The sequence below is a fragment of the Malaclemys terrapin genome, chromosome 3 (assembly GCF_027887155.1).
Source record: "Malaclemys terrapin pileata isolate rMalTer1 chromosome 3, rMalTer1.hap1, whole genome shotgun sequence".
NCBI lineage: Eukaryota > Metazoa > Chordata > Testudines > Emydidae > Malaclemys > Malaclemys terrapin.
The window spans coordinates 112,704,472-112,729,498 of record NC_071507.1 but is presented as its reverse complement, the minus strand read 5'-3'; the positions used below and the strand labels follow the sequence as shown (position 1 = coordinate 112,729,498).

General features: G+C 40.7%; 1 protein-coding gene across 1 annotated transcript; it reads left to right on the top strand.

The window, feature by feature from the left end:
- Positions 1-202: 202 nt before the first annotated feature.
- C3H6orf58 (chromosome 3 C6orf58 homolog) lies at positions 203-23,716 on the top strand. The gene is made up of 6 exons (XM_054023720.1): positions 203-593; positions 5,627-5,713; positions 12,088-12,272; positions 14,315-14,451; positions 19,478-19,716; positions 23,268-23,716. The coding sequence occupies exons 1-6, from the start codon at positions 203-205 to the stop codon at positions 23,369-23,371; spliced, it is 1,143 nt and encodes a 380-aa protein (XP_053879695.1). The 3' UTR covers positions 23,372-23,716.
- Positions 23,717-25,027: the final 1,311 nt, after the last annotated feature.

Sequence of the window (25,027 nt, the reverse complement as noted above, 5' to 3'; positions counted from 1 at the left end):
TGTTGAAGTCACACTGATACTGCACCAGAGATCCATCACCTCCCCATCTCTGCCCCAAAGGCAGCATTGGAACGGCAGAGGTATGAGCATCAACGCCAATCTGACAGAGCCACGTCAGCTTCCTGGAAAAAGGGGCAGGGTGATCCATGATGACTGACTGTATAGGTAGCCTGAGCCACCATCCCTGCCCCTGCCTTCCCTGATGAAAGCTCATCCCTACTCTGAAAGCCCCAGATACCTGTATAAGATGGTCCTACCTGACATGTGTGTGTTCCTGGGGCAGCACTCTCTTCTCCTTGTGCTACTGACCGCCTTTGCTCTCAGTCCAGCAACTGTAATAGCACTAACCCAAGAGGATGTCTTCAAAAAGGATGTCTATCCTCCTCTGTGGCATCAGGCTCCTGGAAGCATAAAGGATTTCCCAGTACATGGCAATAAAACTGCCATCAATGCCTGGAACTATCTAGAGAGACTGGGAGTGTATAAGATCTTGCTCAACTATTCAGCTAAATATTTCACCACATCTGGATCAAATAACGTTGGCAATATCCTATGGGGCTTGCCTCTGCAGTTTGGCTGGCAATATCATACAGGTACAAACTCTCTCCTTAAAAGGGCTGTAATAACTAAATATTTAATAGATAAATGCAGGTTGGTTTTTTTCATGGTCTCTTACTTGCAACCAGTACAGTCCCATACATTCTGAATTTTGCTTTACCCAGAAGAGAGTTTAGTTGCTAGGTTGGAAGGGAACTTTTGAAATGAATGCAGTGTCCTTGCACTGTTGAGCAATAGATATGGGGACTTGAAGTTGCCTTGCTGATATGGGAAGATATTGCCACATACAATGTTAATCAGAAGCCAAGTATGGTTTTTAAAAATCCTACTAAGCCAAAAATAGAGGTAGAAAATTAATAGATTTGTGTCTTAATTCACTGCTTTAAAAAGCATTTCCTGATCATCTAATTTTATACTGGATATTGCAACTCTGATTTTAAAATATTAACTGATTGTTTTTGTTGTTGTTTTAATTTGGTAGCTTATGAGATCTTCATTGGTAGCTTCAGCATAATTCCTTGAATGGGTTGAAACATTTTAATTTTTTATGAATTTGTTTTTGAAAATATTTCCAAAACTTGTCCCTTTTTTACCAGCTTAAAAAGAGTGAGAGATTTTTTGAAATTTCAAAGTTTTGACAAAAAGATTTGTGAAAAAATTTATGAAAATATTTGTGTAGGTCAGCGAGGCCCAGGACCTGAGGGCCCAGTCCACAAAAGCCAAGCAACATCACTATTTTCAATGATTTGTCATTCTTGTTGTCAGTCTTAGTAGACTGCAAAGTGAAAGTATGTATGTGGTACAGGGAGGCATACTTATGCTAACCAGATTAAAACTAGCCCGCCAGGGAACCTGGGTACATACTTGGGTTGCTAGCTCATGCTAAAACCCATGCTGCCATGACTACAGTGCTGTTGTTACTGGTGCTAGCAAGATTAAAGTTAGCATAGATATGCCTACCCATGCTAAAATCACATCTTCATTTTGCAGTGTATACGTACCCTAAAGGTTTCTCCAGGTCAGATATGAGGCACATTAGTAAGAATTTTATGAGTAATCTTGCCCTGCTACTTACTGTAGTGTAACTATTCTGTGGATAAAGGGAAACCTCCCACTTAAAGGTGGTGTTAATTCCCCCTATTTCATGTGTTAACAACTGAATTTACCAGTGTTACCATTCAGGAGACTACATTTTCTGGGAAATTTCCTAGCTAAAAAAATCATTGGTAAATTTTCAAGTAAACATTTAAAAATCACCCTGTTTTGAAATCCCCTGCCTTCCGTTGCACAGTGTTGGGAAAAGGTCCTAACTCAAACAACGAAGTGCTTTTGCATCTTCCCAGTGCCATTGGGGAAGTTTGGAAAAAAGTTTTAGCTAAACATGATAGCATCAGTTTTCTATTGTAACAAATTCTGCCTAGCTGTTCCTCTCTGCTCCCAGATTTTCATGGGAGGTCTCTCCCTTCAGGTGCCCTCTGGATCAGCACCCCACTGCTGATGCACAAGGGAGAGTAGGAACCAGAGTGCCCCTTATAGGATGGTCCATGCAGTCAGCCAGAATGGGATGACATTCAGGGGCAGTGTCAGAGCTCACTCCTCACATTGGGCAGTAGTATAACACCCTAAGTATCAGCGCACAACATTCTTAGCGGTCTCCTGGTTTCTTCTCTAACAAGTTATTCAGCAATTCCTCAAAAATAGCTAGAGTAAAATTTTAATTACCAACACACCTCCCATGCATCGACCCTGCAATCTCCCATTATTCTGGTCTTAATTTAGAATATGAATTCATCAGGGCAGGGACACTATCTTTAATCGCTTTGTTTTGTAATGTGCTATGAATATCTTCAGCACTATTATGGAGGCTTCAGTAACTAGTGAATCTATGAAACTGTAGCTAAATGTAGTTGAGCAAGAGTCTCCAGGGCTGTCACTATATCATCTTTCTAAAGCACTCAATTCACTTTAAAAAGCTGAACAACTGTCAATTTTGATTTAGATTTGACCCATATCATTGACCAGTTTCAAATTAGGCTCCTAGTAGGGCTGTCAAACGATTAAATAAATTAATCACAATCAATCTCACTGTTAAACAATAATAGAATACCATTTATTTAAATATTTTTGGATGTTTTCTACATTTTCAAATATATTGATTTCAATTACAACACGGAGTACAAAGTGTGCAGTGCTCACTTTATATTTATTTTTATTACAAATATTTGCACTGTAAAAAAACAAAAGAAATAGTATTTTTCAATTCACCTAATGCAAGTACTGTAGTGCAATCTCTTTATAATGAAAGTTGAACTTACAAATGTAGAATTATGTACAAAAAACTAACTGCATTCAGAAATAAAACAATGTAAAACTTTAGAGCCTGCAAGTCCACTCAGTGCCACTCAGCCAATCACTCAGACAAACAAGTTTGTTTACATTTGCAGGAGATAATGCTGCCCGCTTCTTGTTTACATGTCACCTGAAAGTGAGAACAGGTGTTCTCACAGAACTGTTATAGCCAGCATCGCAAGATATTTACATGCCAGATGTGCTAAAGATTCATATTCCCTTCATGCTTCAACCACCATACCGGATGACATGCATCTATGCTGATGACAGGTTCTGCTCGATAACAGTCCAAAGTAGTGCGGACCGACCCATGTTCATTTTCATCATCTGAGTCAGATGCCACCAGCAGAAGGTTGATTTTCTTTTTTGGTGGTTTGGGTTCTGTAATTTCTGCATCAGAGTGTTGCTCTTTTAAGACCTCTGAAAGCATGTTCCACACCACATCCCTCTCAGATTTTGGTAGGCACTTCAGATTCTTAGACCTTGGGTCGAGTGCTGTAGCTATCTTTAGAAATCTCACATTGGTACCTCCTTTGCGTTTTGTCAAATCTGCAGCGAAAGTGTCCTTAAAATGAACAACATGTGCTGAGTCATCATCCAAGAGTGCTATAACATGAACTATATGGCAGAATGTGGGTAAAACAGAGCAGGAGACATGCAATTCTCTCCCAAGAAGTTCAGTCACAAATCTAATTAATGCTTTTTTTTTTAATGAGTGTCATCAGCATGGAAGCGTATCCACTGGAATGGTGGCTGAAGCATGAAGGAGCATATTAATGTTTAGCATATCTGGCACGTAAATACCTTGCAATGCTGGCTACAAAAGTGCCATGCAAACGCCTGTTCTCACTTTCTGGTGATGTAAATAAGAAGTGGGCAGCAGTATCTCTGTACTGGTCTGTCGCATCTTAGGCGCATTTAACATGTGCAATTTCAGCTTTACGCAGTCAGCAAAAAAAAAAAAAAAAAAGAAAAGAAAAATAACAATTTAAATACTGTTTCTGTAGTGTGGGCGATTCCGCCCGCTATTATACTCAATGTAATTTTGACTATACGCGATTTTTGCTTTAGGCGCTGACTGTGGAACATAACCCCAGCGTAAGATGAGACAGACTTGTAAATGTAAACAACCTTGTTTGTCTTAGTGGTTGGCTGAACAAGAAGTAGGACCGAGAGGACTTGTACACTCTGAAGTTTTACATGGTTTTGTTTTTGAGTGCAGTTATGTAACAAACAAAAAATCTAAATTTGTAAGTTGCATTTTCATGATAAAGAGATTGCACTACAGTACTTGTATGAGATGAAATGAAAAATACTATTTCTTTTGCTTATCATTTTTACAGTGCAAGTATTTGTAATAATAAATAATAATATAAAGTGAGCAGTGTACGCTTTGTATTCTGTGTTGTAATTGAAATCAATATATTTGAAAATGTAGAAAAACATCCAAAAATATTTAATAAATTTCAATGGGTATTCTATTGTTTAACAGTGCAATTAAAACTGTGGTTAATTGTGATTAATTTTTTAAATCGTGATTACTTTTTTTGAGTTAATCCCATGAGTTAACTGCGATTAATTGATAGCCCTAGTTCCTAGTTGTTTCATTTTGATTGCACAATACAGTATATGGAAATATAATAGTAGAAGGATCTCCAAACTTTTTCATGGTATAGATCACATCTTACCAGAGGGATTATCTTGTGGACATCTCACCATTCATGATTACACATCTTCTCTTAGGCAAGTACAGCAATTGTTTATATAGAAAATAGTAATCAAAAAGGATTTAATGTATTTTAGATTTCATTTAATGTGATTTATCTGGCAGAAACAAAGGTGATTTGTCTGGCAGAAACATATCCAGCTCATTCTCCACATACCAAATGCTCTGCTGTCCAGCATTTGGGAACCTCTATAATAGCAGGTATTGTAAGACCTGATTCACCAAAACACATGCGTAAATAGTTTGCTTAATAAGCATGAGAATACTCATGTCACATGCTTTAACAGGCGTATAAGTGAAATGCTGAATTACAATGAGGTTACTCACATAATTAATGTTAAACACATGATTTAAATGTGTTGCCGAACAGGAAGAGGATACTTATATTACATCCTTAAAGTTAAACATGGGCTTAAATGCCTTCAAAGAATCACCATGAGACTGTAAACATGTTTAACATTAAGCATGTGTTGAAGAGTTTGGCTGAACAGGAATGGGATTACTCAGATGCTTAATATTGAGTACACACTTTTGTGCTTTGCTGAGTTCATGGTTTGGGAGTCTCAATTCACTGGCATCATGTAATTAGGGTACAAACCTCCCCAGAGCAGCTGGGTGAGATATTTATGCTATGCTGTTCATTAGGTGTGTCTGGTACATAAGCAGTTTTGCTTCTTTTGCCAAATTAGCCATAACTGTGCATTTACAAATTATAAATGAGGATTTTTATGTTTTCCAGCTTTCAGACAGTTCTATATTTGCAGTTCTCCAAATAAATTTACAGCCAGTAGTAGAAAAAAACAATTTACTAATGCATCTTTTATGTACGACAGGAGGCATTGACTGTGAAATTAAACTACTATATGAACTATTTTCTTTCACTGAGTCAAATCCTGAATGCTTTACTTATGCAAGAAGTCCCATAGGCTTCAATGGGACTGCTCCTGTGAATAAGGTGAGCAGCTTCTGGCATTCTATTTTGTTTTGATTCAGGCAGGCTAGCAGATCCTTCCAACGTTACCACCTGCGGCCATGGCGCTGGACAGCATCTGTGCATCCCTGTACGAAGCTGGTGGGCCTGTAAGTACATGTTATTAGTTTGCTCTTATTTGGAAAATAAGTAATGACCTAGAAGGCAATTCAGAGTCTCTCATCCACTTGAACCCACTTCAAAGTAATTTCAGCATTACACAACTGTGCAGTGAAAGTTCACAGAACGATATATAAACACAAGTAAATTAAGACTTCTTAACCCTGAAACTTGTGGAGACTTAAATTCTCAACCTTAAAGTGTGGCTGTATTCTGAAAAGTGAATAAAAATGGCAGCGTAGGGTTCCATATTTGACATCTATCAATGACCCCAGATCCAATTTGCTCATTTTAACTGCCAGCACCTCAGCTAGTCAATGATGTGAAAGTCAAGCTGGGTTCTTTCTGGTTCATGCATCAGCACAAAGAATAAAAATCCTGTGGAGCAATTCTATCCTCAGTTGCACCTTCCCAACTCCATTGTTGTCAATACGATTGCACTGGGGCCAACTGGATAGGAGGAACAGGAGTAGGCTAATCCCACGGGAAGCAAGCCTGTGCTCTTATCGTCATCTCCTCCCCTCAGAGTACATGAATCCTTTTCTGAGATAAAAGTGTAACGCCACCAGCTCACCCACCGGGTCTGTAGGAGGAACAACACCGCCCAGACTTTCATGTGGAAAGGAAAATGCATTGCTCCTATATCAGCAGTTTTCAAACTTTGAGCTAAGTCACCCTACCCCCCCACTTTGAATTACAATTTTTGGTTGCGCCAGCCCCTCCCACTTTGGGATTTCAGGGCAGGGGAAGGTGCGTGTGATGGTCTCTGAGGTGGAACCAGCACTGGGCATGGAGGCTGCCAGGAGTGGAAATCGGCACGGGTGCTGCAGATGTTAACATTGGCCCACACGCTAAGTGGCCCAAAAGGGCCACTTGCCCCCCCACCTCTCTCCAGGCCCCCAGGGAGGTGCACCCCACAGTTTGGAAATCTCTGCTCTACATATATCCAGGCTTGTTAGTCTTGATACTGGCAGTTGATTTATTGCCCTTTCCTTTAGGCTTATGAGTTCCAGGAACTTATGTAACAGGTCTTCTGTTTTCCAAAAAAACAGCTGTGCAGAGTTTGCAGAACAACAAAGGATGCATTCTTTACCAGCTGAGGATTTGAGTGTCTTAATTTGCTATTCCACTCTCTTTTTAATTCATAGACATATGGAGATAAGCTCCAAAAACACACACTGAAACAATATAGCCAGTTTTTTCCCCCCAGAGCTGGTCTTACATGGCAGTATTTCTAGTCTTTCTACTGAAGCCTAACTCCTCAAAGAAAGACTTTTTTTTTTTTTTTTTTTTTTTTTTTTAAAGAAATCACTAACTTCTTACTGGCCTGTTTCTCACTGAGGGCTACCCACATGCCAATTCAGAAACTTTAGCTATTCTAAAGTGAACCATAAAAAGTATACTTTTCTCTGTTTCCATATCCAAAAATGAATGAACTAGTTCAGAAATTTTAGAGACATTTCTATTTTATGTCCTGGGTAAGATTTTCAAAAACATCTAAGTGATTTAGATTCTAAGCCTCATTGACAGGCAATGGGATCTGGGCTTGGCACTTTTGATATGAGACTTAGGCTCCTAGGTCACTTAAGCCGTGCAATGCTGAGTGGAGTAATGCCTGAATACCTTCAAAAAGCTGGGCCATAGGTGCTTTTGTAATTTTATCTTATGCCTTTTTTCAAAAAGGAAACTGGCAAGTAGAAAAAAACCAAGACTAATGCGTTACAGCTTAACATGACTATTTGAGCTTAAAGACACTTACATGGAATAAGTGTTTGTTAAAAAAAAACCTGTTCTTTTAGATAGGGCAGGCTTTTTCCTACAGAAAACTTCAATCTTCAAGTTTTTATAATCTTTCTTTTAATGTTCAACCGATAGTCTATCTCCTTTAAAATAATCTTTCCCCTCCACCACTTCTGTTCCTTACTCCCCAATCTCCCCTGCTCATATTTTCCTGTCATGTGACCCTCCTCCTGCTCCACACCACCTGCTGGGCCTGGATCTACTTCATCCTAGCAAACTCCCATGCCATACAAATATTTTCTTGTGGAGACTTCTGTAATTAAGAGTCTGGCGACAAGTCATACCCTAAAATTATACATCACATGACCAGTGGGTGCTCAAACTTACAAAGAAACATAGGAATTGCCATACGGGATCAAACCATCTAATCCAGCATCCTGTCTCTGACAGTGGCCAGCACCACAGAGGAAGGTGCGAGAAACTTTGCATTAGGATAACCTGTTTGAATAGGTATCATGATGTCATCATGTAACCTTAGCAAAATAGAAACATCACTTTACTTTTAACTGTGCTTACACTACCACTCTTCAGCAACATAGTACAGCACATTTGCTACACAGAGCTCATAGTATAGGACTTTTTTTTTGCTATCTTCAGAAAAGATGATTAAATAAACTTATTCCTATAAGATGGAGCAGTGCAAGTATTGGCGTGTGTTGAAGATTAAACTAGCAAGATGCATGTAAAACACAACAGCTGTATCACTTTGTTTATATGTTGCATTTGTCCCCATCCCCATCCTTTTCTCCTTCTTAGATTGTAAACTTTTCAGTGCTGGGCTCCAATCTCAATACACTTCCAAAGCACCAAGCAAACTTTTGGGGCTATGTAAATGGAAAAAATATATATCAGGCTTATAAGTGTATGAAGGTAAATATAAGTTTAAAATATGGGCTGTAACTTGTAATTAGAGGTATGTAATGCATACCTTCCTTCCATTCAGGTTTTTATAGCATGCCCATCATCATGGTAAGTCCCACCTTCTGAGTAATAGAGCATTGTCAGACAAGGAGTACTGCTCACACTAATAGGAGCCATCATGTCAAACCTTTGGTATCCTTCTGATTGAGTGTAAAGCTTGAGGGCATGAGCAAAGTCAACTACATACTGTATTTTAACTAGCATCATTCTCATATCATGGAAATGTGTCTTTATAGGAAAAGAAAGAGGCTATATGATCTTCAGCCACTTTTTCCCCAAGCATGCAGTATAAATACATCACAGACTTCCAGATCTGGGCTCATCAAACATATGTAAATAGTCAGAAATACAATTACTGTTACCACTATTTACTTTCGACCACTGGTTAGTTATTTCTGAAAGCCTGCCTCAGAGTGAGCCACCAAGCCAACCGATACACTTATAAATTAAACATATTTTGGGGCCATTCCTGAATTTCTTGTGCAACTAAAATTCAATGAGTTTGGGGGGCAAAGGAATGCCAGGAGACTGGGAATGGGGAGGAGAAAGAGAAAACTCCTTCTTCCAGCAGCTAGATGAAGGTCAGAGACTTAAAAATCAGGAGGCACCCACAATCTATATACTGTTAGAAAGCAAAGAGCCCCCTAGACAGCACCCTGATAAGAATGTCAGCACCGTTTCCTTTCCTAGATGCTAGGTATGGGTGCTGGGCTTCTCACCAGGATAAGGCCCATGGAGCTAATTTTCATACAGACTTGTGAGTTTAGTCTCATGCTTGTGTCTGGTAAACTTTTAAGCCCTGTACATGGTAACATTTAAGGGCCTAATTTTTCAAGTTGCTAAGTACTGAACACCTTCAACTCCCATTGACATACCAACAATCAGACTGTCATGTGTAAATGACTGGTGATTTTAAACATTAGCAGAGGCAGCAGAATCTCACTGTTTTCTCTAGGTAGGCATGTTTCATTCACTTGTAACTGTCATAAGAAGAACAGGAGTACTTGTGGCACCTTAGAGACTAACAAATTTATTAGAGCATAAGCTTTCGTGGACTACAGCCCACTTCTTCGGATGCATATAGAATGGAACATATATTGAGGAGATATATATACACACATACAGAGAGCATAAACAGGTGGGAGTTGTCTTACCAACTCTGAGAGGCCAATTAATTAAGAGAAAAAAAACTTTTGAAGTGATAATCAAGCTAGCCCAGTACAGACAGTTAAGAAGTGTGAGAATACTTACAAGGGGAGATAGATTCAATGTTTGTAATGGCTCAGCCATTCCCAGTCCTTATTCAAACCGGAGTTGATTGTGTCTAGTTTGCATATCAATTCTAGCTCAGCAGTCTCTCTTTGGAGTCTGTTTTTGAAGTTTTTCTGTTGTAATATAGCCACCCGCAGGTCTGTCACTGAATGACCAGACAGGTTAAAGTGTTCTCCCACTGGTTTTTGAGTATTTTGATTCCTGATGTCAAATTTGTGTCCATTAATTCTTTTGCGTAGAGACTGTCCGGTTTGGCCAATGTACATGGCAGAGGGGCATTGCTGGCACATGATGGCATATATCACATTGGTAGATGTGCAGGTGAACGAGCCCCTGATGGTATGGCTGATGTGATTAGGTCCTATGATGATGTCACTTGAATAGATATGTGGACAGAGTTGGCATCGGGGTTTGTTACAAGGATAGGTTCCTGGGTTAGTGGTTTTGTTCAGTGATGTGTGGTTGCTGGTGAGTATTTGCTTTAGGTTGGGGGGTTGTCTGTAAGCGAGGACAGGTCTGTCTCCCAAGATCTGTGAGAGTAAAGGATCATCTTTCAGGATAGGTTGTAGATCTCTGATGATGCGCTGGAGAGGTTTTAGTTGGGGGCTGAAGGTGACAGCTAGTGGTGTTCTGTTATTTTCTTTGTTGGGCCTGTCTTGTAGGAGGTGACTTCTGGGTACTCGTCTGGCTCTGTCAATCTGTTTTTTCACTTCAGCAGGTGGGTATTGTAGTTTTAAGAATGCTTGATAGAGATCTTGTAGGTGCTTGTCTCTATCCGAGGGATTGGAGCAAATGCGGTTATATCTTAGAGCTTGGCTGTAGACAATGGATCGTGTGGTGTGTCCTGGATGGAAGCTGGAGGCATGTAGGTAAAAGTGTAGCGGTCAGTAGGTTTCCGGTATAGGGTGGTATTTATGTGACCATCGCTTATTAGCACAGTAGTGTCCAGGAAATGGACCGCTTGTGTGGATTGATCTAGGCTGAGGTTGATGGTGGGATAGAAATTATTGAAATCATGGTGAAATCCCTCAAGGGCTTCTTTTCCATGGGTCCAGATGATGAAGATGTCATCAATGTAGCGCAAGTAGAGTAGGGGCGTTAGGGGGCGAGAGCTAAGGAAGCGTTGTTCTAAGTCAGCCATAAAAATGTTGGCATATTGTGGGGCCATGCGGGTACCCATAGCAGTGCCGCTGACTTGAAGGTATATATTGTCCCCAAATGTGAAATAGTTGTGGGTGAGGACAAAATCACAAAGTTCAGCCACCAGGTTAGCTGTGACATTATCAGGGATAGTGTTCCTGATAGCTTGTAGTCCATCTTTGTGTGGGATATTGGTGTACAGGGCTTCTACGTCCATAGTGGCCAGGATGGTGTTTTCTGGAAGATCATCGATGGATTGTAGTTTCCTCAGGAAGTCAGTGGTGTCTCAAAGATAGCTGGGAGTGCTGGTAGCGTAGGGTCTGAGGAGAGAGTCTACATAACCAGACAAGCCTGATGTTAGGGTGCCAATGCCTGAGATGATGGGGCGTCCAGGGTATCCAGGTTTATGGATCTTGGGTAGCAAATAGAATACCCCTGGTCGGGGTTCTAGGCATGTTTCTGTACAGATTTGTTCCTGTGCTTTGTCAGGGAGTTTTTTTAGCAGATGGTGTAGTTTCTTTAGGTAATCCTCAGTGGGATCAGAGGATAATGGCCTGTAGAATGTGGTGTTAGAGAGCTGTCTAGCAGCCTCCTGGTCATATTCCAATTTATTCATGATGATGACAGCACCTCCTTTGTCAGCCTTTTTGATTATGATGTCAGGGTTGTTTCTGAGGCTGTAGATGGCGTTGTGTTCTGCATGGCTGAGGTTATGTGGCAATTGATGTTGCTTTTCCACAATTTCAGCCTTTGCACATCGACGGAAGCAATCTATGTAGAAATCCAGTCTGTTGTTTCGACCGTCCGGAGGAGTCCACGCAGAATCCTTTTTTTTTGTAGTGCTGGTAGGGAGGATTCTGTGGGTTAGTATGCTGTTCAGGAGGTATGTTGGAAATATTCTTTGAGTCGGAGACGTCGAAAGTAGGATTCTAGGTCACCGCAGAACTGTATCATATTCATGGGTCTGGAGGGACAAAAGGAGAGGCCCCGAGATAGGACAGACTCTTCTGCTGGGCTAAGAGTATAGCTGGAAAGATTAACAATATTGCTGGGTGGGTTAAGGGAACTACTGTTGTGGCTGCTTGTGGCATGTAGCAGTTTAGATAGTTTAGTGTCCATTTTCCTTTGTAGAGAGGCAAAGTTTGTCTTGTAAATGGCTTGTCTAGTTTTTGTAAAGTCTATCCATGAGGAAGTAACTGTCATCTCTTTTTATTTTCATGTGTTGTTATAGCTGTGAATTACTACCTGAGTATTATACCATTTCTGTGTGCCATGGAAGCTGGTTTCTTTGGACAGTTGCAACACGAGATAAAAATATTACCACCAGAAGAGCTAAGAGCAGACTTCTGCTACAGCGCTGCTGACTGCCGTTCCCACAGTCCAAAAGTCATGGATGCATGGAAGGCTTATTTTGAGGTAGAGCATCTTTTTTTTGTTGTTCATCGTTTGTGACAGATGATACCAGAACATTGCTTTTAAAAGTTATTATTAATGTTTTTTAAGAATCAGAGGACCTGATTCACATCTCATTAGTACCAGCATCAGTTAGGAGAAATCCAAGTGAGGCCAATGGAGTTACTGTGATGTAAAACTAGTTAGAGAGGAGTATGTCATCCAGAATTTTTAAGGTTTGTAGCTTCATTTCTTCACTTAAAGTAATTCTATGTTTTGGAGTCTGACTCAAGAGATTGTTATGCTAATGCTTATACTAGTAATCTGGGAGCTGTGCTATGGCTTTACAAAGAATCGAAATGTGATACAGAATATTCTCCTTGAGAAATGCCCTTATCCTACTTTTATATGATCACTTTGCTTCTTTGAGTGTCAAGAGAGTTGTTGAAAGTTTCACCCAGAAAGACCTTCTTTTGCACAGGTACACAGTCTCTCCCTCTCACTTCACACCTTTTCTCTAAAAGAGAAGTGACAGTTTCTTCTCCATCCCAAATTTCAATAATTATTCCTTTAGTTAGACTTCCTCTCAGATTTTTTGTCAACAGCCAGAAATGCAAGTATTATAATATCCAGTCATCAGAGACTCAAAGTCTAAAACAAAAATTCTCTTGGTAAACTAGACAGATGAACCAGAGAGCTGAAGAGTATGATTGGATCAGTCATTACAGATATTTTAAGTTTATTCATCTGAAATAATATGTTGAGAAGATTATAATCAAAGAACTAAAATTATAATCCTAACCTAAAAGACAGATGGCATGATACTTTTACAGCTAACTTTCTTTCAGACTTCCTGAAAATCTATATCAATGCACTTGAAAGTGTGTAAAAGATTGCCAGGGCCGCCCAGGGGATTCAGGGGGCCTGGGGCAAAGCAATTTCAGGGACCCCTTCCATAAAAAAAAGTTGCAATACTATAGAATACTATATTCTCGTGGGGGCCCCTGCAGGGCCCAGGGCCTGGGGCAAATTGCCCCACTTGCCCCGCCCTCTGGGTGACCCTGAAGATTGTACAAATAAGACCCAGAAGACAAGGATTGTAGGATGGAAAATTCCATGTCAAAACACAGAACTCTTGTTTATAATAAGACTTTTTAATAAAAAAATTCCCCACTACTGCTAATACCAGTTCAGCTCCACAAGTTTTGGCAACATTGGGAACCTACGGGAAGCGGGTTTTTAAAAAAAAACAACAACATAGCCTAACCATTTCTTGGGACCTCTCCACATTCCAAAAAATCAACTAAAGCCACTGCACAATTTAATTTAGAAATCAGTGCCCACTTACTGTAGCAGTAAGAGGTAATCCAATGTGTACCAACTCCTTTGTTTATTGTTGATTTGTTTGTTTCTTGTCTTCCCCTTGGAAATGATATCCTCAGCCGAATCACCCATTGTAAGTACAGCAAACTATAGAAGAATTCAGTCTAAACTTTTTTCCCAACTCTAGCAGCAGTTTCCGATATTTTAAAAAGGAGAGTGGAACTGTGATGAAATGTATCTATTTAAAAAGCAACTTTAAATTACAGAATGCTTTCAGGTTGCAAATCCAACTATTTCAGAGTCGGAAAAAGCACCACTTTAGGAGCAAATTACAATGTGTGTCATCCAGTTGTAGGCCTGATGCATAAGTTACTGGGTGAAATTCTATGTCATGTATTATGCAGAAGAGCATACTAGATTATCAGAATGGTACCCCTTCTCCCTCCCTTCCCCTTCACCCCCAATTGTGTCTTCTAGATTTGACCTGGCTCCATCAAAATCAATGACAAAATCTCATTAACTTTAATGGGGTCATGTAAATCTATTAATCATCTTTTTCCCCCTTATGTCAAATATTAAGCTATAATCGATATGCAACATCACCACATTCTATTTAAAAGCAATTTTCCCCAGTTAACAAAACATGTTTTTCAAAATAATTGTTTTTCAAGTAACTAAGTATTATGCATTTTTTTAAAAATATTCTCTGCTGGTAATATTTTTATGTTCTGTTTTTGCTTTAGTATCTATTATCCACTGAACAGAAATCTGAAAGGCCCACAGCATCTTCCTTCTCAACAGAAAAAGATGAAGCATTGCATTACTTATGGGACGCGCATGTAGCATCCATTGCTTATGCAATTCCAAAGTTCAAAAACAGGTAAGAGAAAGTCGCAAAAGTAGAGTCAAAAGGGGATAATTCCCCAGTTCCATGTCCATTAGTAGGCACCATATTTGCAAGGTTTAGTATACTCTTGCTTGCTCATCATGCGCTTGAGTCTTTAGTTATATTGTAGTGGTACGTGTTCAGCAAGATTCTTATATTCAAAGAGTCTGACAGGGACTGCAACATGAACACTCCTTCTAGAAAATGGCAGGGCACCAAACAACCTAAGACATGGCTGAAGTGGCAAGAAGACCAGGAGATTTATCATTTTGGGGCAGTGTATACAGGAATGAACATCCTAGAGAATGGTAAAGCTGCTGGTATAGATGACATTCACAAAGAACAAATCAAATACTTCTGACCAGCAACAAAGATCTGGTTATTCAAGTTGTTTAACACATGCTCAGCCACATATAAAGTCCCAATGTCTGGAGGTGAGCACGTGCCATGGCACCCCGTACGCCAGGGAAGGATGAAATGGAGCTGAAGAACTTAAGGCCTATAACCACTGCTATGCCACCTCTACAAACTATATGAGCATTTCATCTTAAACCACCTATCACCACTTGTTGAAAAGCAACTAATCCCAGAGCAAGCTTTGAAAAGCATATGGTAACAGGCTCTATCAGCAGGAAATGACACAGAGTATCACAGAAGATTCCTTACTACACAACTGGCCATACTGCATTAGACCAATGGTCCATCTAACCCAGTATCCTATCTTCCAATAGTTGCCAATGCAAGGTGCATTAGAGAGAATGAACAGAACAGGCAATCATTAACTGATCCATCCCTTGTCGTCCACTCCCAGCTTCTCGTCAGAGGCTAAGGACACCCAGAGCATGGTGTTGCAACCCTGATAATCTTAGCTGATAGCCATTGGTGGACCTACCCTCTATGAACTTATCTAATTCTTTTTTACATCCTGTTATAGTTTTGGTCTTCACAACATCCCCTGGCAATGAGTTCCATGGGCTGACTGTGCATTATGTAAAGTAGCAATTCCTTTTTTTGTTTGTTTTAAACCTGCTGCCTATTACTTTCATTGGTGACCCCTGGTTCTTGTGTTATGCGAAGAAGGAAATAACACTTCCTTATTCACTTTCTCCACACCATTCAGGATTTTATAGACCTCTATCAAATCCTCTTTTAGTCACCTCTTTTCCAAGCTGAAAAGTCTTGTCTTTTTAATCTCTCCTCATACGGAAACTGTTCCATACCCTTAATCATTTTTGTTGCCCTTCTCTGTGCCTTTTCCAATTCTAATGTATCTTTTTTGAGATGGGGGTCAAGAACTGCACACAGTATTTAAGGTGTGGGAATACCATGGATTTATATAGTGGCCTTATTATATTTTCGGTCTTATTAGCTATCCCTTTCCTAACAGTTCCTAACGTTCTGTTAGCTTTTTTGACTGCCATTGCACATTGAGCGGATATTTTCAGAGAACATGTTTTCCTATGTGCACTACTTTGCATTTATCAGCATTGAATTTCATCTGCCATTTTGTTGTCCAGTCACCTCGTTTTGTGAGATCCCTTTGTAACTCTTCTCAGTCTGCTTTCTACTTAAGTAAAATATACTAAAATATAGAATATGACAAAAGATCACCACCTCCAACAACTGATACAATCTCTTTTAGAGAGCTGCCATTTTACATCAAACTATGCAGGAAGCAGAACGAATGATGGCAACAGAAAAATGGCCTACCACAGGGGATGTGACTCTTGCCAATACTTTTCAACATCTACATGAATGACCAATCAATCATCTTGGCACAAAAGTTGTATCTATGCCCATGACCTATGTGTTGCTGCCCAAGCCAAGGATTTTGGCATGATCTAATGCTATTTTAAAATTGTCGAGGTCTGGGCTCTTAGTTTATTACACCAAGAACCAATTGTGTACCAAACCAGCCAAAACACAGGTGAGTCTCTTCCATTTTTGGTACCATGAGGCCAATAGTCACTTGCTGGAGGATTCTCTGCACCCTGAAGTCTTTAAACCATGATTTGAGGACTTCAATAGCTCAGACATAGGTTAGAGGTTTATTACAGGAGTGGTTGGTGAGATTCTGTGGCCTGCGTTGTGCAGGAGGTCAGATTAGACGATCATAATGGTCCTTTCTGACCCTAAAGTCTATAACTCAGCATCATCTGGAATGGGGTACAATTTGCCCACTATCTACCTAGGAGTGATGCTAGAACTCACTCTCTCCTTCAAGACACATGTGGAGAAGATAAAAGGCAAAGTTAGCACACAGAATAACATACTCAGGAAGCTTGTAAAGTCAAAATGGGGAGCCAACCCAGCAACACTAAGAGCCGCTGCACTTGCACTTTGCTATTTAACGGCCAAATACTCATATTCAGAGTAGAAATGTAGCACATATGACTAGAAATACTTATCAAGGATATCAAAATGCACATTGACATTGCTGGATACCTTCTCACAGGCACAGAGTAGGGTTCATTGACCTGGAGATGTTTAAATCACCTCTGAACAAGAGTTGACTGCTCAAAAGTCAATATGTGGAAGTGGGGCTACTCCAGTGACCCAGACACATGTGACTGAGGCAAAACACAGACCATGGAACATCTGTTGGTCTGCCAGCTCCTGCCAGACCTCACCAGGGCCACAGGCCAGGCCATATTATGTGCCCAATACTGGAAAAACCTATGACTTCAGTGGAAGGACATGAGAAGAAGATGGGCCTGATTCAGAGTCCACTGATTTCAACAGGACTTAACTTCAGTACATTTTGGATTAGTCTCCTAAAGAGAGTTCATGAGTGACTTCCTCCAGTCCTTTCATCTACTGCCTCCATATTCACCATCATTTTATCCTGTGCACACTCTAATTTACTCTTTCTCCTTGTTTGCTCTGTACCTCAGTTTCCCTACTGTTAAATGGGGATAATGGTACTGACTGCCTTTGTAAAGTATTTTGAGATCTATAGATTAAAGTGCTATATAAAAGCTAATTGTTGTTCTTAGTATTATTTTAGGTATCCATTCAAGTCTTACTCCCACTCTGTTGTTTGGGTCATGATACTAACTCAAAACCAAATTAGATAAATGATACCACCAATGCTATCAACCATATACGGGAGTGAACTTGGCAGGAAATCTGGAGCACTGCCCTTACAATAACAAGCATTGGAACATTATTATTCTTGCATCTATGCATAGTCCTAATCTTTCTGCCATCATATATAGGAGTTAGAGCAGGAAAATTTGAAAAATATGTGTTTTTTTCTGAAATTCCCATGGGAAATTTTCAGTTTCTTGAAAAATGTAAACAAACTCACTCAACATTTTTGGATTTTTGCCCAAAGGCCTTGTGACGGGTTTGCTCTACTCACCACTGGATCTTGCCAGCTGCTGGCAGTTCTGGGGATTAACTTGGTCAGGCCGATGCCCCTTCCAGCTGTTACATGCTGTCCTTCCACCTTGGTCTCTGTCTACAGCCCCCCCTCTTGCTCCAGGAACTGTTGCGTCCCCTTTCTGACTCAGTCCTCTGGCTAGGTCACTCGCGTGGTTTCCCCTTCTCGGGTGGGAAGTCTCTTCTCCAAAACAGGCTCAAGGAGTCTTCCGATGCACTGCCCTACCAATGCCACTTCCCGGGTGACTTGTTAGGGAACCCTGGCCCACCTGCTAGTCCGCAGTCAATGTCTGTTCTCCCCAATACCTTGCTACATTTCCCTGAACCCTTTCCTAACATTCTGGTTCTCCCTTCCTTCTCTGGGTCTGCCAGATTCATGGCTCCATCATCCCAGGAAGCAACTGCAGCCTCCAGGTCTCTGCAGCTTCCAAACACTTCTTCCTCCTCCCAGGGAGTGACTGCAGCCTTTTGCACCAGCCCCTTCTGTTGCCAGCCTCCTGGCTTTTACAGAAGCCCCACCGGTCACTCGCATGTGAGCTTCTAACTAGCTGCTTGCAGCCTAATTAGCTGATTTGGGCCCATCACAGGCCTGAACATTTTAACCAAAATAAACCTTTTCTACAAAAAATGTTTGTTTTAGTCAAAAAGCCATTTTCTATTGAAAAAGAAATGATTCTAGGTTAAAATTTCAGCCAGCCCTAGTACAAACCATCAGAGAAACAATTATATAATGGAGGCACTGGTCATGACTCAATAATTAAGGCTGTGTTCCACTTTGCATGTAAAGTATGGATTCAATGTATTTCTATTGGATGACATATACAGCATATCCTTCCCAAACTTGCAATGCTTATTCTCTGCGTACATCACTGGTTTTCTGAGAATTTACAAGCAAATCTATTCCTTAGTTTGTGAGCCAGAATTAATTAACAACTGGGTGGTTCTTTAAGAAGTTTAGCATCTGTGTCAGTCTTTCCTTTGTCCCAAATAATCTTAGCAACAAAATAATACAGGCACTTCCAAATTTCCTTATATTTAAAATTAAACTGAAATCCTGTTCAAAGGCTACATTTAAATTTGGTTGTAGTTAAGATATTAACTTCATTTTTATTATTATATAGTAACAGGCAGGCTCAGGTAACTCTTAAGTAGGGCCACTGTAACTCAGCCAATCATCACCCTTCCTCTAATGCTAATTTGCATGCTACGGTTCTATTGGTCAAAATGCGTCTGTGGTATGAGGGAGACTAGTCACACATATCAAGAATTCTCGTTGGTAGACTACTGAGACCAGATGTCACTGCTCTTTAAAGTTTGCATGGCCATATTCTAGTTTAGGCATCAGTGCTTGAAAGGCTCCACAATGGCACTTCAAACAGCTCACTTGCACACCCAGGTAGCACTGCCAGGGAAACTGAGGCAGGAGCGCCCTTAAGGCGCAGTGATATTGGGACTAAGCTCTCCCTGCTACCCCTTTCACATATTGCTGGTCTCACTAACGCAGTCCTTTAAAGCAACAAGTCAGTTATGGATTAAGGCATCTTACATTTTAGATGCAATGCAATATAAATGGTAGATTAATGAGCTCTGGGTAGGATTAATTTACCTGTTAACTTTGAGTTTTTATTTCTTTCAGCTTAAAATATGTCTCTGGCCCCGAAGCAAGTTTTGGGGAGAACTGGGCTAATGCTGTGGATTTCATTGCGGCTACACATTTTTCTGCAGATCTACAGAACACAAACTATTTCCAGGCTTTCTTACCACCACGGATGCTTTCTGAACTTGATCAAGCCCCATTCATTAGTGACTTCAGTCCAGAGCAGAACAAAGTCTTGCTTTCATTTTGTGTTCTTCACAAAACAAATGAATTGACAGGTAAGAGCCACCCATATAGCGTGTATATATTACACCTTATCCATCATCTGTATAGTAAAAAAAATCACAGGTAAATGGGTCAACCAACAGTGTGTGTGGAGACAACTTTGATTAGGCATTGTGATGATTGTGTGTGTGTGTGTGTGTGCGTACATACACCTAAGCAACTGACATCATGCTTTTTCCCCAATTATCAAAGGTGTCATATAAATTCTAGTCTTTTTTAAAGTTAACATGAAAGCTGTAAAATAAGTTATACAGCATCATCTGATGGCAATGTTTAGAACTACAAGCTCCTACAGTTCCAGTTCATTTACAGTTACACTGCTTAAATCTCTTTATTTAGTTTCCTTTATTTAGGAAAAGATGTCGGCATCTTGAAGTGAAAATACAGTACAGTATAAGTATAGTGATATTGTAAAATAAGGATAATATATAATAAGTCTGAAAGAAATCTTTAACCCATACAGTATTCATGTACAACAATACAGAACACATGTCAAAATTGTTACTGTGACAGGCTCTCTGATTTGTGAATTCAGTATGTGCTTGTGTCATTCTGATGCTTCTTTGAGAGCTGTAAGAAAGATTTCTTGGTGTAAAGGCCTTCTCACAGGAAACTTTCAGAAAGGCCACAGAACTTGTATTCAAAGAGCACTGAAAAAATGTGAGAGCTGGATTATCTATAGAGATCTTTCTTTTAGATGTGCCAGTCTTCATGGAACTTCAGCACAAACAAATTTACATAAAACAATGGTCTCTCAGTAAGACTGTCTTCTTTGTCCTTCCTCCTGTAATGCCATTAGTGCAGGGGTCGGCAACGTTCAGCATGCAGCTCGCCAGGGCAAGCACCCTGGTGGGCCAGGCCAGTTTTATTTACCTGCTGACGCGGCAGGTTCAGCCGATCGCGGCCCCCACTGGCCACGGTTCGCTGGCCCAGGCCAATGGGGGCAGCGAGAAGCTGTGCCCAGCACATCGCTCGCCCGTGCCGCTTCTCGCTGCCCCCATTGGCCCGGGACGGCGAACTGCGGCCAGTGGGGGCCATGATCAGCCGAACCTGCCGCGTCAGCAGGTAAATAAAACTGGCCCGGCCCGCCAGGGTGCTTAACCTGGCGAGCCGCGTGCCAAACGTTGCCGACCCCTGCATTAGTATATGCTTGGTAAGAATTTGTTTTACCAATTGGCTATCTGTACGATAGTTGTTGTATAGGAACGGGTCTTACATTTAATTGTATAGATGAAGACAGCCATGGTCAGTCTGATGTCTGCTTGGAAAGGGCTTCTGTAGCTAGGGACACCTGCCAATCTACCCTGAAATACTTGAGGCCCACTGAGTGGTTTGAGAACCAGGATTAGGACTTTAAATTGCATCTGAGTTGGGATTGGAGCCGCTGCAGTGACTGGAGCACTGAAATCTTTCCTCATCACTAAAACTTAGATGACATGCTGTGGCAAGTTGCTGGCCTTCACTTTCAACTCCAGGTTTTAGTGAAACCAAGCCTGGAATTGACCACAATATAGATCACTAAGGCCAGCTCCACCTCTGACAAGGATGGGGTGAAAGTGCCTTGTCAGCTAAAGATGATGTAGGGGATTTCTAGCCACTGATGCCATTTGGGTGTCCAGGAGTTTGAACAGTCCAGAAGGACCCTGAGTCTGTCATGCCACTTGATTAGAGGACTTGACACATTCTACCGAGGGAAATGTGCTTTTGGATAGTCATTCAAATGTTTGTGCTCTTGCCACTTCTGTCATCTCCATGTTATCTGGATTAAGCTTCAGCCAGCTACTCTTCATCCAGGTGCTTATCTACTTCAGACATCGGGGAAGCTAGGTAATGGAACAGCTGCCCTGTTCAGTGTGGAAGAGATGTAGAGTTGGGTGGTATCTGTATATTCATACTGCTCAAGATCACAGCATCCCCAACTGGGTGAATGGTTGCACTGAATAACATGGGGGGAAAGTCTGACCTTTTTGGCACTCTGCAAATGGGTGCTCTAGAGACAAATCTCCACTCTCTGTGATCTGTCTGACACCAGAGATCAGAGGGAGAGCTCACCCTCCTATTAAATGTCTCAGAAAACTCAGCTGTGTCCGTACATGGCTGGGTGCCTGTCCATTATCCATACCTAAAGGAGAGCATCAGCATGTCTACTATCATCCCAGTGCTTTATCTGGGTGTGAAACCTGACTGTGAAGACTCTATTGTAGGATAATGTTAGACGACAGCTGGTGATGAAGCTCTTTGTCTTCTTCCCCCCAAATGGGAGATTAGACACATCTCCTACTTCCTCCTTAGAACTCTCAGTTAAAATTGACATTGTCCCAAAATCGAGCTTGTTCTCTGTCCCAGTAACATGTCTTCATCCTCTCTGAACTGAACTTTTGTCCTATATCTTCTTTTCTTGTCTTGTCATTTCTCAGCCCTGGTTCAGCAGGCTGTTGAGCACTTCCTGTGAGGTACTGAGTCTCCTCTGCTCTGGCTGACATCAATGGGACTTGATGGGTTTTGGTACCTCACAGGACTGGGCCCTTGGACCGTAAGCTCTTTGGAGCAGGGGACATGTCTCAATCTATGTTTGTGAAGAAGCACCACATAAACATCTTGTGCTAGATACATTTTTATTGCCACAAGTTGTAGAGATTTGAAACAAAGTACAAGGCGTTTTAGGCAAACAGGCAATAAAACCCAGGCATCCTCAGCCATAACCATCTTTTCCAACCCGGTGTAAACATCCGTCTTCCAGGTGCCTAGTTTAAGCTGTTCCCTACTGTCCTCTAGTCTCCTCTAACTAGCAGGAAGCTATATTTATAGAGCTCTCCCCCTCTCACCCCCATTCGTTAGCTCCTGCTTGATGCCATCATTCAGGAGCACCAGTTCCATTTAGGTTTTTATACAATACCCATCACTGTGGTATCCAAGAGCTGCCTTTTTATAGCATTCCTTTCCACCTGTTCTCACAGAGGGCAGCAGGAAAGAATGAATGCTCTGTATATTGGTGTTAGTGTATGGTTTCTGAACCCCAACATACAGACTGTCAGCTGGAATAACCTATTGTCTGTATGGAAGCATTAGTGTCTTCCTTCCCACCCCCCACCCCCCGTTGGCTTGATCACTCTTTGAAGCCTCAGCTTGGCAGCGGTGCAAAACCTGGATGGATTTTAAAAGAAAAATTGAAAAGTGTGTGATCATAACTGCTAGCACATTGTCTTTTAAACACAGAAGCTATGCAGGATGTCAACATCTATATTTGATCACCCTTTCTTGCCACAGGGGTGATGAGAGAACTTACCCAGTTGTTTATCACTACCACAACACCCTAACTTGACAGACCAGTTTCTGTCTCCATATATAGTTTTAAGTGATTATTATGCAGGTGGCGGCCCACTTCTGTTTTGTACGTTACCTTCCACTATTCACACTTTTGTAGTAGGTTTCAGCAGAGGTGTCTTGCACCTGATGGCCTCCTTGCCCCGAAAAGCTCAGCCTACTCTTTTGTAGTGGCATTGATTTTACGGTAGCATTTTTTGTTTGTTTGTTTCTTTCCAAGGTGGAACCTTGCTGCTGCTGTGGAGAATGGCTATGTCTACTGAAGCAGGAAGGGCAGTGGTCCGAAGTCTCATTGAAAACTTGGTTACAGGCCCTGGAGTTTGATCCAGTGGGAATATATAATGATCTGAGCTGAGCTATTTCGATAGCACTTCGTGTCTTAAAAACAGTTCCAACATGAGCCTGATTGATTCAACTATTTAACCCACAGTATATCAGGTGACCTGGTCACGTTAACTCCTTGAAGCAGGATTTCCTAAGTAGCCATGTTAGTGCCTCTCTCTCCTATTGAATCAATATCATTATGCCTAATTTTCTTAATTAGTCCTTATTTATCTCATTTGCATGTAATTAAAATGTCTTGCTAAAATTATACATGAGAACTCAGTTAATTTGCATTATAAACAAATGTATAATTAATGAAAAATTAAATAAAGCCCAATTACAGTCTGACTGTGTCTCTTTTTCAGTATTCAATGGTCTTGCTAAATATGTAATTTGTCTGGTCTCTGATGGTCTCAGGACAATCAGCTAGAACTGCTCTTTGAATCTGTGATCCAAAGATGATGCACTGAATTGGTATTTCTCTGCTACCGCAGATTCCAGATTTTAAAAGACAACAGCAATTAGGTTTGAAACTTCCAGCCTTTTCAATTTAAATACGGATCAGATGAATCATCTATCTGCTGCATTGCATCATGTAAACACCTCAGTTCATAACATAGAGTCAAATCCTAAATGGTGCCAGACAGCTGGAGCTCCCATTGATATTATTCTCTGGCATAATCCAGCTATTGCTTGAGGACCAACAAGGACTTTGAGTATTTCATTTATTTTACCTATTAATCCATGAGCTCAACCCTAAAAAATAGCCCTTTGGTACCATTTGAGTGGGCAAAATCTGTTCCTGCATTTTGAGTAGCTCCATGTCAACAGCTAACAAAAAAGTTGTGGGCGACTTTCCTGCAGAGCAGCTTAGAGATCAAGCTGAGCCTAGTTTTTTGTTAAAAATTCCTAATATGCGGATGGTTTTATATAATGAAAAATGAAAGGCAACACACTTTGATTATCTTTTATTCAACACATCATTCGTTAGTAAACAAAAAGGATTGTTTGGTATTATGTTCAGGACATGAATTTCAAGTCTAAAAATCTACAAAATATATCGTTATACCACTCCTGCCTTCTAAATACTACATAATGTAATAGAAACATGTCTCACCATGTTTTCTGAAGCTTCTTCAATGCTCCTAATGTAATTGTGTGTCTTGCCATAACTACATTGGTGAGTAATATATCAAGCCCATAATCACATAGAATGGATAACCCACTAGCAACCCAATAGTCAACATCTGACTGGAACGTCATCTCCTGACTCATGTACAAAAGGCAAAATCTTTGCCGGAGACACCAGATGAGATCCTCACCCCAACTTCAGCCCTTTTCCACTATAAAATGGCTCTTGCAGCCTCAGTTGCAGCTGGGTGAGGATTCACCCTTGCCACTTGCTCAGTTTGATTGGCCAGTTTCCCCCCAAATTTGTATGAAATCTGTACTGGAAATCAAGAAAGAACTGTCAGTACATTGAGCAGTTCAATGTTATTCTGTCCTCTAACGTCCCAGGATAAAGATTTAAATTACTCAGTGTCATTTTATGGATAAACTTTTAATGTGCTTTAATGAGTCCCGTCATTATCCAAGCATTTTCAAAAGAAATGCGTTAATGAGGTCTAAGAAAATGTCTAAGGAGTTTTTACCTTA